The 11301-nt window shown below is 44.9% G+C and overlaps 1 protein-coding gene across 3 annotated transcripts; it reads left to right on the top strand.

The window, feature by feature from the left end:
* Positions 1 to 3624: 3624 nt before the first annotated feature.
* Positions 3625 to 9794, top strand: PDCD2L (programmed cell death 2 like). 3 transcript variants are annotated; one of them, XM_064722866.1, is made up of 7 exons: positions 3641 to 3751; positions 4173 to 4250; positions 5000 to 5069; positions 5946 to 6337; positions 7318 to 7431; positions 9005 to 9153; positions 9638 to 9794. In XM_064722866.1, the coding sequence occupies exons 1-7, from the start codon at positions 3675 to 3677 to the stop codon at positions 9766 to 9768; spliced, it is 1011 nt and encodes a 336-aa protein (XP_064578936.1). In that variant the 5' UTR covers positions 3641 to 3674; the 3' UTR covers positions 9769 to 9794. The 3 variants fall into 3 exon arrangements, with proteins under 3 accessions (XP_064578937.1, XP_064578936.1, XP_064578935.1); XM_064722865.1 differs by lacking the exons at positions 3641 to 3751; positions 4173 to 4250 and adding exons at positions 4423 to 4550; positions 4656 to 4819; XM_064722867.1 differs by lacking the exon at positions 4173 to 4250 and having other exon boundaries at positions 3625 to 3751.
* Positions 9795 to 11301: the final 1507 nt, after the last annotated feature.

The following is an 11301-nucleotide window of genomic DNA, read 5'->3' as shown; positions in this document are numbered from 1 at the left end:
AGAAAGCCCTGCCCAGGTCAGAGATGGCCTCCTGGATGCACTGGGAGATGTCTACTTTGTCATCTCATCTGTGCAAGTGGCCAGATCCCACAGAGGTACCCAGCAGCTTCGGAACAGCTGTACAGTTCTGTCTGGGGGTGGTGTGGACAGTGTGCAGCACTTTTCACTATCCAGAGAACTGGTAGTGGTTTTATTTAACCGAAACAGGTATTCATGAATATTTATCATCTGTGGAGCAGTGTTTTCACCTCTCAAACCAGCACTTTTCTCTCTCCTCTAGATGCTGGCAACCCAGTCTTCTTTTATGAATTCCAACATCGGCTGAGTTCCGTGGAAGGTTTTGTACCAGAGTTTGTAAAAGCAGATCATGGAGCTGAGATTGCCTTTGTCTTTGGAAAGCCATTCTTAGCTGGTGATGTACCCATATTTCCTCCATCTTCCTTTTAGACCCTCATTACTTCTCATTTCAATTACTGCATGGCTTTAGAATAGAATTTCTCTCTTTATAAGAATTACAGACATTATGTCTATTATTAGCATACCTTATATATCATAAGCATCATTAGGGGCATAAACATCTTCTGTCTTCAGTAGCAGATACTTTGCATTACATCATTCATCTGCAGGTCTCTGCTAGAAAAACCTCCTACAGCTCATGGCAACCCGGAGTATTGTTGCAATGATACAGATACTCATTAGTTACTTTCTAATGTGGCCCTTCCATCTCTCCCTTTGCAGGAGGTGCTACAAAAGAAGAAAATGAACTTAGCAGAACTGTGATGAGATACTGGACCAACTTTGCTAAAAATGGGTGAGAATCACAGTGCTAATTACAGCTCAAGTTCAGTCTGTGCTGCCCAGACCATAGTTACCTGCCTGAAGCAATACTTATATGGTGCTTCCTGAAATTTGACAGAATATAGGAGAAATATTGAAGCAATTTCTCCTCTTAATGTTCTTTTCTAAAAAAACAGCAAAATTGAGGAAGAAAAAATCTAAGGGCAGTTACTCCATCAGCAATGGAAATTAGATCTAAAAGTAATGGCAACTTTTACACTTCTGCTGTTCTACTGATGAGCATTTTCATAAAATACTGTTCATTTATTCAGGTACCAGAATCACATCAGCTGGGCTCAGCTCTTGGTTTTCTGAAATGCTCTGAACCTGAGCAGTCAGACAACAATGGATTGGCAAATGGAGAGCTAACTTTTCCTTCTGTTATTTCCAGAAATCCCAACGGGGAGGGCTTGGTCCATTGGCCTCAGTATGACCTGGAGGAAAAATACCTGGGAATAGACCTGGAGCAAAAGGCAGCAGAGAAACTGAAAGAACACAGAGTGCAGTTTTGGGCACAGCTCATGAAAGAAAGTCAGAGTGGAAAGAGAAAACACACAGATTTATAAGGTCTGTGGAGAGCACAGTTTGCTTTTAAAACCCAAAAGAAAGTCAAACAAAATGAGTTTGTGAGCATACAGAGTAATAATCACCTTCTAACTCACTGTTGTGTAATCTGCTGTCCTAATCACAGTGAAGGGAGAGCAACAAGGGGCATTCAGAATGTTTGTCAGACTGAAAATCACTATTTAATGAAGCAAACAGAAAAAACCCCCACAATCTGTCCGGGTCCAGACAGACCATGGTACCTACTCAGTGCATATCAAAAGTGAATACTGAGGTGGGAATGGGCAAATGAACTGAAATCTGTAAGAAATTATATATATAGAATATACTGTAAATGTCAGACAATTTTATATGCTTATTCCCTTCTTCTTTCAGAAGGGCATGGTCAGTTGTCCTTCCTAGAGACTCTTTCTGCTTTCTGTAACTGGAAATAGCTTGTAGGCAGCAGAGCATCCATCAAACAAAGTCTGTGAGGTGAGCTTGACATCTCACAAAAGAGGACACAAAATCTCTACCTGTTCTATTGCTTTGTGAATTGTTCTAAATAAATGGTGCTTTGATTTTTTGGAGCTTCCTTTTCTTTCACTTAACTGATGGAGGCTCATTCCGAGAGGTCAAAGGCGCACGCGAGAAGCCAGAAACATGCCCAGGTTCTTTCTTCCACCCAAATGGTGTCAGGTATGAATCTTTGCAGGTGTCTGTGCAGGACCTGAGGCTTAAGGCTCTTCCACAGCCTCTTCTGGGCTGTGACTGTGTGTCCTTCACCCCTTCCTGGCAAATGCCCGCTGCAGGGGCTGCAGGAGGACGCAGTGCTGGCAGGACAGACGCCCACAGAGGCAGAGGGGGAGCAAAGGCTGGTGGTGCTCCCTGCACCTTGTTGGCTCAGCAGCACCAGAGAGAAGATCTGCTGACATGCAGAGTGTGCACCCCCTGCTCCCCCAGCTGGGGAAGGGCTCAGGGCACACCGGGAGGGAAGTGGCTTTTTTGCCAACTTACATGGCAAGCAGGACACAAAGGGACAATGTGGGAATGCAGGAAGCCAGGAGAGCTCTCCTCATGGCCACAAACAAACAAACAGCCCTACTTCAACTCCCCCTTGCACTGGTGCCCAGCTCCCACATCCCACAGCACCTGGGGGCTCTCACAGGGACAGCCCAAGCTCCTGCTGCAGCTGGTGACCCTTTGTAGGTGTCTTCTTCTTCCTCCTCACCCCTGGCTTCACTTGCTTTTGCACACCTGTGGATCTCAAGCAGTGTCATCTGCACTACTTGGCCACCCCCTTTTCTGCATTTTCCATAACTTGTGAAAAACTCCAGTTGTGGCAATCAGTAACAGCTAATTGCAGCAACCATGCTGCCAGTTGTGTCACACATTTCTTACCTCTTCCCTTGTTTTGCTCTGGCACAGCCTTTATGTCCATTAGTGGTGTGTTTGTTGAATCAATGTGTCTGTCCCTGCACATTCACAAATATCTTTATCCTAACAAGACAGAAGGAATCCTGTGTCTTTGGGAATGCAGAGCCATCAGTACAACTCCTGGGTAGAAGGGAGGCACGCATTAGGCACACATGATTACAAAGAAGTTTCTGGCTGTGTGAGAGGAAGTGTTCTGTCCATCTGTGGATTTTAAACCCCAAAAATAAAGACTGGTACACATGGTCAAACAGCTGAGAAAGGAATAACACCATGGCCACAGTGAATAGGCCTCATTTAAACTGCAGATCCTTACCTTATGTCCCAAACCTCATTTTATCTCATAGCTTTAGTATTCATGGTCTCTTGGTTCACATTCCCAGCTGCACCAATAGTTGAAGAAATTCTCAGCAGTATATTTACTGATACTATTCAGGAAGAACTGCTGCTGTTCTGTTTTTCACATTCTGTCAAGAAAACCTTAATCTTTTTTTTTTGAAGTTTATTAATTATCCATAATTACTATACTTGCCATTCCAAGGTGGTCAGTATGTTTTTTCTATCCCAGTCCTGCTTCTCAGATCATCTTGTTAAGTGTGAAATATGCAAATTTTTATTAAGATAGCATGTTCTTTGCTGTCTGATCTTTGTAACTTGCAAACCTGATCAACAAGGAGGGAGATTTGATCTGTTAAACAGAGCAGCCAACAAGCTCTAAGTGATGTGCAGCTGTTAGAAGCACAAATTCCTGGTCAGCAGCACTGCCTTGTTAAGGTTTGGGGCTGGACATGTTCCGATGATCTCAGCCCCGCGGGAGGTTAACAGCGATCAGGAGAAGGATTTCCACCGCTACACGAGAAATGCAGAATTCAGCAGCCACGAGGACAAGGAACAAAGCAAGGCCAGTCAGTAACTGTGTGGAATCAGCTCTGAGCAGGTAAAGGGGAATTTCGGCAAAGGCTGGTTCCAAGGAACAGCCATGGTGGAAGCCATGTTGTGGCCGTTTTCTGTTCCCCTTGGGATGCCTTTTGCAGCTGCAGTGTGTCTGGAGCTCTGGGCTTTGTGGTTTCAAAAGCCTAACCCTAGGCAGTAAAGAGTGCTTTAGGCTAAGACTGGTTCCGTGGAAAAAGCTGTGGTGGAAGCCGTGTTGTGGCAGTTTTGCAGGGGCAGGTCAGGAGCATCAACTCCTGGAGTGGCCCACAGGAAAGCAGCGAGCCAAAGGCGGAGAAAGGGAGAGCGTGGCAGTGATTAGCAGAAGAAGCGAAACACTTATTAACCAACAGAAGAGAGAATACTAATTAATAGGGGAACTACGTACCTCGTAACCAATGCACATTAATGTCTTTGTTTGCTAAAAGCTGTAAAGAGTGGAAAGTTTGGCCGGTCGTGCCGCTCGCTTCGTGGATTTGCCACCCAGTGCCTTTCAGCGCAGCAGGGTAGGTGAATCGGTGCTAGGACTCCGGCAGGGAAGGGCCGTTCCGGGGCCGGCACCGTGTCCCCCGGGCAGGGAAGGGCCAGTCCGGGGCCGGCCCCGCGTCCCGCGGCCTGAGCTGCCGTGAGGGGAACGCCCGGCCCGCGGGCGCGCGCACGGCGGGTCGGGCGGGCACGCGCACGGCGGCGGGGCCATGGCGGGCGGGCCGCCCGTGCTGCTGGGGCTGCGCGACGCCGCCATAGCGGGGCCGGGCCCGGCCGGGCCTCTCCCGGCGTGGGCCACCAACAAGCTGGGCGGCACCGCGGTAGGGCCGGGGTGGGCTGGACTGGGCTGGGCCGGCGGGGCCCGGCCGGGGCGCGGGGGTCGCGGCCGCCCCGGCCGGGCCTGAGCGGAGGTGTCGGTGTTGCAGGACTGGGTGCCGGCCGTGCGGGCGGGCCCGCCGCGGTGCGCGCGGTGCGGGCGCGCGCTGCTGCTGCTGGTGCAGGTGTACTGCCCGCTGGAGCGCGGCCCCGCGCACCGCGCGCTCCACGTGTTCGCCTGCGCCGCGCCGCGCTGCTGGGGAGCCGCCCGCAGGTGAGCGCCGGCCGCTTATCGGCGCTGTCCTTATTATTGCTGGTATTGTTGCTGGTATTATTGCTGTTATTGTGGTTGTTGTTGTTATTGTGTTATTATTGCTGTTATTGTGGTTGTTGTTCGTGCCGCTGGTCAGTTGTCCCCCTCACCCTGTGTTTCTCTTTGCCCGGCACATGGAAGCTGGAAGGTGCTGCGCTCCCAGTACTCGCAGGTCCAGGACAAGCAAAGCCGAGCTCTCAGCGTCACACAGGTACAGCTCAGCCCTGCCTGCCCGGGGGGACGCTCTGCACACCCTGCATCGCCTTGTTTGAATAACCGGGACCTTCCTCCAGAAGTGTGATGGTTTCCAGCCACGTCCTGGCTTGTGTGGAGAAATCGTGGGAACGGAGTTTTTGTCACTGCACTACACTGTTTACTAGTTAAAGAGTACTTAAGCTACTGTTTGTGATCTATGCCAGGCTGCTTTTAAAGAGGACATTGCAGTCCAGCTGTATGGCCAAAAGTGATACTTTATACTCTAGTTAGTTCAGCTGTCTAAACTTTATTTTCCAACTTCAAGTGGATTGGGCCATACTGTTTAGGTTTGGATTTTTAACCTGTTTTCTTTGTATTCTCTTTTAAATTGATCTCTTTAAATTTAACATGAGATTTTGAATTAATGTGACTCAGTAATTATTAATATGCTTGGGAGGAAAAACTGCATATTGGCTAAAGCAGGTTGGAAGAGTAGGGTAGCACCAAAGTAGTGGGGGTGGGCAGGGAGGATTTATTCAGTTGGTGGAATCTTGGCCTGAGGTAAATGGGGTTTTACTCTGGTAAAATGATGGTGGTGTTATTGTTATTTCCTTCTGTGTTCTGCCCTTTGGGTGCAGAATTCCTGTTGGGTGCAGGAGCTGCTTCAGCAGGAGCTGCCCCTCAGCGGGCAGGGGCTGTGCCACAGCCAGGGCATGGCAGCAGGAGCACCAGGGCCACTCAGAGGCTGATGAATTCTTGCTCAGATTCTCCAGCGTGAGGTGGTTTTGCCATAACTGCTGGTGTGGGACGTAAACGTGGTGTGTTGAATTTGAAGTGCATCAGGGTGGCAGACCTTGACAATGTTTTCTTCCCCTTTTTATTTTATTCTCAGAAACAAGAATCGACCTTTGCTGCAAAGGATTGGTGTGAGGATGCAGATGACTGGGGAGCCTGTGATGGAGCAGAGGCTCCTGCATGTGCCTCCCTGGAGCTGCTTGGCCTAAAGGAAGCTGTGAGCAGCGAGGTGGAATGTGCATCCCAGCTCCAGCAGCTCCACCTGTCTGAGCCTGCCCATGGCCCAGGTGCCCAGGACACACCTCCTGCAGCCAGTGAGGACACGGTGATGGCAATGGCTGCTTCAGCTCCTGTGTTCCAGCCCTTCTACATCAATGTTGTGGATGAGGAAGATTACATGGGTTTCCTTGATATGGATCATGCAGATAAGCTACTGAAGGAGTATCAGCAGAGAGAGTGCCTTGATTTGGAGCAGATGATGTCAGAAAGGTGAGAACAGGTCTGCAGTTCATGGTGAAACTGAAGGAATTGTGTGCTTTCCTGTATGCTGGCTGAGAATCTCAGTGGCACTCTCACTAAACCTGACTGGTGACAATTGTCTGGAAGCTCCTTTAGGAACCATTGGGGTGCTGTGCAGTGCACCCAGTGCTGCCAAAGCTGCAGTTACTCCAAGGTGCTTTTAGCTCAGCTCTTTCTCAGGGACTGAGCAGTGTTCATGGGCTCCAGGAGGTGCAGTGGGTGGTTAATCCCTGAAACAAGATCTGTGCCACATGGCAGGACTTTAGATCATGACATTCCATGCTTTTTCCTTTACAGGCCTAAAGCTTTTCTTGCATTTCTGTTGCATTTTTAGGAGTTTAATTTTTTTTTAGGGATTTTGGCTGATGGAAAGACACCTGAAGGTTTAGTTGAGCATGTTGAGCATGGTTCCTGAAAATATTTTCTTAGTAAAATATTTAACTAAGGGGTTACTGTGAGGACTTCTGGCCTCTTGTGCCTGGATTGGGGACAGCATTAGATTTGTTTGTAGCTAAAGCTGCTGTCAAGTGCAGAATCTGCAGAGAAGACGTTTCAGCAGTGGGGGTCCTGTTGATTTTTGTTGACCGTAACAAAATTGTAGAACTTTAATTATGCTTGATTCAAAATTGAAAATACTACCATCATAATTTAAGAAGCACAAAAATGTTTGAGAAGTTATTAGAGGAAGAGGGTTTTCTGGAATACAGCAGATATCTGGTGGATTTGAGTCCCATGTGAAAGTTGAAGACACTGTTAGTAATTGTAAGTCACCAGAACCCAAAGAACTAGAGGCAAAATGTTCACTTGCAACCTCTAAGAGGAATTTTCTCTTAATAGGTATATCTTTTTCAGTGTATTTACTATAATTTGAGTTTATAGTAACCATTTCCTATTTAAAACATGTCATATTGAAAACCTTACTGGGCAGTTTGTTTTTTGTTTTCATACAGTTTTGCAGGTGAAGATGGTAATGAAAAATATGAGAAGAGTGAAGTCAAAAACTGGGACCACACATTCCATAAATTCATGAAAAGAATATCTCTATGTCCTGAACAGATTTTAAGGTATGTTGATAATCTGGCCATAACAGGGAGATACAAATCATTGGCATGGATGGTTGGTACATCAAAATAAATTTTTTATTTGGAAATATGTGTATGTTTTAATTCCTTAATTAAAAAAAAGCTGCCGTGGAGGCTGTTGCCATGTTTCTGGTCAGCCTTCAGTCCCTGGTTGGGCTTTCTTCATACAAAGTTTAAGTAGATGAAAAGCCCAGCAGGATCCGGGACCATGGCTCTTGCTGTGAGAGGCTTTAGACATCAGACCTGATGAGGAGAGACCCTGAGTGTCTTTGGAGCCTCACTGAAATCCAGGCACAGAGGTTTCCCTGAGGCAGTATTGGGGTGGAAGTGTAACACAGTGCTGTGCTGTTGTGATACATTTCCAAGGCTATCTGCTCCTCTGAAATTTTGTTATCTGTTTGGAATTTCTAATGTCTGTCCTGCAGGGAATTTCTTGTTTTAAAGCCCCGGAGCTGCGGCTCATTGTGGACTCCCCTCAGCACCCAGCACTCTTCAGGTGTTGTAAATCTGCTGTTTTTCCTAGAGCAGAAGCAGGTGTAACCTCAGAGTAGCTGCTCTTCCTGAGAGAGGAGTTAATTCTGGATGGGATATAGAGAAGAGTAAATAATAAATCATTCACAGTACCAGAAAATACAGCTTTTCATGGATCACACCTGCTGTTACAGGGAGTCCAGTGCTGCCTGTCTGGTCAGGCTGTCTCAGTGTAGTGACAGGGCTTTTGTTCACCAGCTTTTCCAGTACCAGGTGGAACTAACTGGGCCCTTTTTGATGATGAGCCAAAAGTCTGAGTGGCTGCTTAGACAGAAATGAAACATGAGAAACTTTCATTCATTGTCAAAGATTATACAGGAGATTTTCTAATGCAGAGTGCAAGTAGCATTTTCAGACAGCTTTTCACTGGGTCTGTCTCTTTGCAGTATTGTGCTCTTTGAATTTGCCATTCCTCTAAAACACCAGCTCTGCTGCTCCCTGGGCTGTCCCTGGTTACAGACTTTCCACAGGCTCCCTTTGCCCTCCCTGGCACTGTCAGTGACTCCCATTTCCCCTGCCTGCAGAGCACAGAATCTCCTTTCTGGCATTCAGTGGAAACCATCCTTGGTCTTTGTTTCCTGCTACCTGTGAAGCTCTGACAGCTCTTACAAATTAACCATCACTTCTGAGCCATAGCTGCAGTGGTTTTGAGACCAATTTGGTGTTAAATCTTGTTTGAATTTTATCTTTTATTGCTGCTTTTTAGGATTCCATTTTTCAGGGAAGTGTAGTTTGCTTAATGAAATTATTCTGGTACAGCATCTTTTGGAGGTGTCCATTGAAAGCATTTATCCACCTCTTTCCTTAAGATTTTCCAAGTGTTAACCTACCAAGTCTTTGCCCCTCCCTGTCTTTATTTTATGGTTCATGACTCCTTTGAAGCTTCTGGCTCACCACCATGTTTTTGCTTGAAGCAGGTTCAGAGATTTCAGCAACTCCTGAGCACTGTTTACAACACGTAAGATTTCCTTTCAAATTTAGATACTTCAAAAATGATAATTTTCTCCTCCCTGTCTTCTCTCAGATACTCTTGGGGTGGCCAGCCTTTATTCATCACGTGTCCTCCAGCCAACCTGGAGCAGGGTATTCCAGCCTGCAGTGCCTGCGGCAGCAGCAGAGTGTTTGAGTTCCAGCTGATGCCCACGCTGGTCAGCATGCTCCAGAGTGACTCAGGTGCTTGCCTTGGCTGAATCAATGCTTCCAGCAGTCTCCTTTTTTGGGAAAGGGCAGTGGACTGCAGTTTGGGTTGTTTCCAGCTACCCTCACGTGCTTGACCACAGTTCAGAGAATCTGCTGTCTCCATTTCAGTGAGCAAAGAGAGAACTCTTCTACATGGAGACTGATTACAGCTTGAGTTGCTCACTAGTGAACTTCAATAACTGCTGTAGGGATAATTCCATGGCCATGGGAGTATCTGTCTTTATTGCCTCTTAAAGGAGGCCTTGAAAGATAATAAATGCTGTGAGATAAGATTGCAGACATTTAAAGATCCCTTTGAAAATTCTGATTTGGCTGCCTTTAAAATGTTTAACATTAGAAAATGCTGTTTACAGAGGAGACTGAATTAATTTGTGCAAAGACTGAAGTCTAGTGGTAAGCACTAGCCCCTGATTATTATTTTTCATACCCTTATGTACTTCTGTTGCTTTGTTTTTAGATCTGTCAGTGGAATTTGGAACTGTTATAGTTTACACATGTGAGAGAAGCTGTTGGCCGACAGATCATCAAACCCCTCTTGAAGAATTTATTTTTGTACAAGAAGACCCGGATCAGAGATTATTTAAATAAATTGTATTTCTCTGCATAGATCAAAAGTCTGTTGGGGTGTTTTTGTTTCTTTTACTACAAGTGTGTAATTGCACAACAGAATTTTCCTCAGATGTGGTGAAAAATTAAATTCCAAGAATAACTGATTGAAGGATATTAGTATGCCTCTAAAATGTGGTGGCAAAATTTGCACACTTCGGTTACCCGTGGAAATTGAAGTGAAGAGATTGTTTCACAGTTCTAGTTACTCTTAGCATTTGGGAAAGAAGTAAAGGAGAAAACCTTTCTCATATACTATTAGTGTCCATCAGCCCCACAGAATCAATTTTTAGAAACTCTTAGCACTGGAGAACTTAATGACAGCCTGATTTTAAGAAGCAATTCTGCGTTAATTTGACCACGGATTGGAAATTTGGTGGCTGAAGGGCCTTGCTGTCCCTGCAGCTGTCCAACATTAAACTTTTCTTTGTCTCTCCAGTGAAGGAAAGGTTCCATTTGTGTGCTGAAATGAGCTGTGCAGTGCCATGGGTCTGTGTGGGTAGAAGGTGCAGGGGTGAGTTAACCCTTGTGTTCTCACAGGTACAGAACTGGGCTCAGCTCCTGCCTCACTGCAGGGGCATTGTGCAGCTCTGGTTAAAACCATCTCCATTCTCCTGAGCCTTCCCTGTTGGCTTAGGCTGAACTGCAGAATCTTTACTGACTGAAGGAAAAGTAATTTGAGTTTCCTCAGAGCACTCTGTGCAGGTGTAATGCTGCAACATAAATTAATGCACTAAAAGTATGGGTTTAAAATAAGGGGAGGTGGGCAGGAGAGGAAATTCCACACGAGTGATGGAATGCTGGCAAAACTGTGTTTTTAAGGAAGAATTGTAGCTTACCATGTCAACTTCTGGGGCAAGTTAGTTAACTTAGGTTAAGTCATAAAAATAAATATGATATATTATAAATATCATAGAATATGCTGAGTTGGAGGGGACCCATCAGGATCTTCAAGTCTTGGCCCTGCTCAGGACACCCAATGAATCCTGCCATGTGCTTGGGAGCATTTTCCAAATGCTACTTGAGCTCTCTTCATAATAATATAATATATTAAAAAATCTTAAACATAAATATATTTAATATGTATAGTTCAATTTTAATATTGAATGATAATATATGTAGTTCAATATTAAAATTGTTTATATATTATAGTTTAATATATAAACTAATTTTAATTTTATTTAATAATATAATATTACAGTTTAATATTATGTGTTAGAAATTAGCAAAACAAATAAGAATCTGCTGTTGCACCAGGAGTGCGGGGCACTATATTATATATAGTTCAAATAAATTGCTATTATTTGTTAATAATAATTATTAATTTAATAGAGTATATTAAACGATATATTTATAGTTTAATATAATATAAAATAGCAATAATAAGATTTGATTTTGCACCAGAGTCGGGCACTATATATATATAGTTCAAATTAAAATTGTTTATATATAGTTTAATAATAACTATTTTATTAATAATGATATATATACGACAATATTACATTCATATTATAA

The sequence above is a fragment of the Zonotrichia leucophrys genome, chromosome 11 (assembly GCF_028769735.1).
Source record: "Zonotrichia leucophrys gambelii isolate GWCS_2022_RI chromosome 11, RI_Zleu_2.0, whole genome shotgun sequence".
In the NCBI taxonomy this organism is placed as follows: Eukaryota; Metazoa; Chordata; class Aves; order Passeriformes; family Passerellidae; genus Zonotrichia; species Zonotrichia leucophrys.
This window is presented reverse-complemented; position numbering and strand designations above follow the sequence as displayed.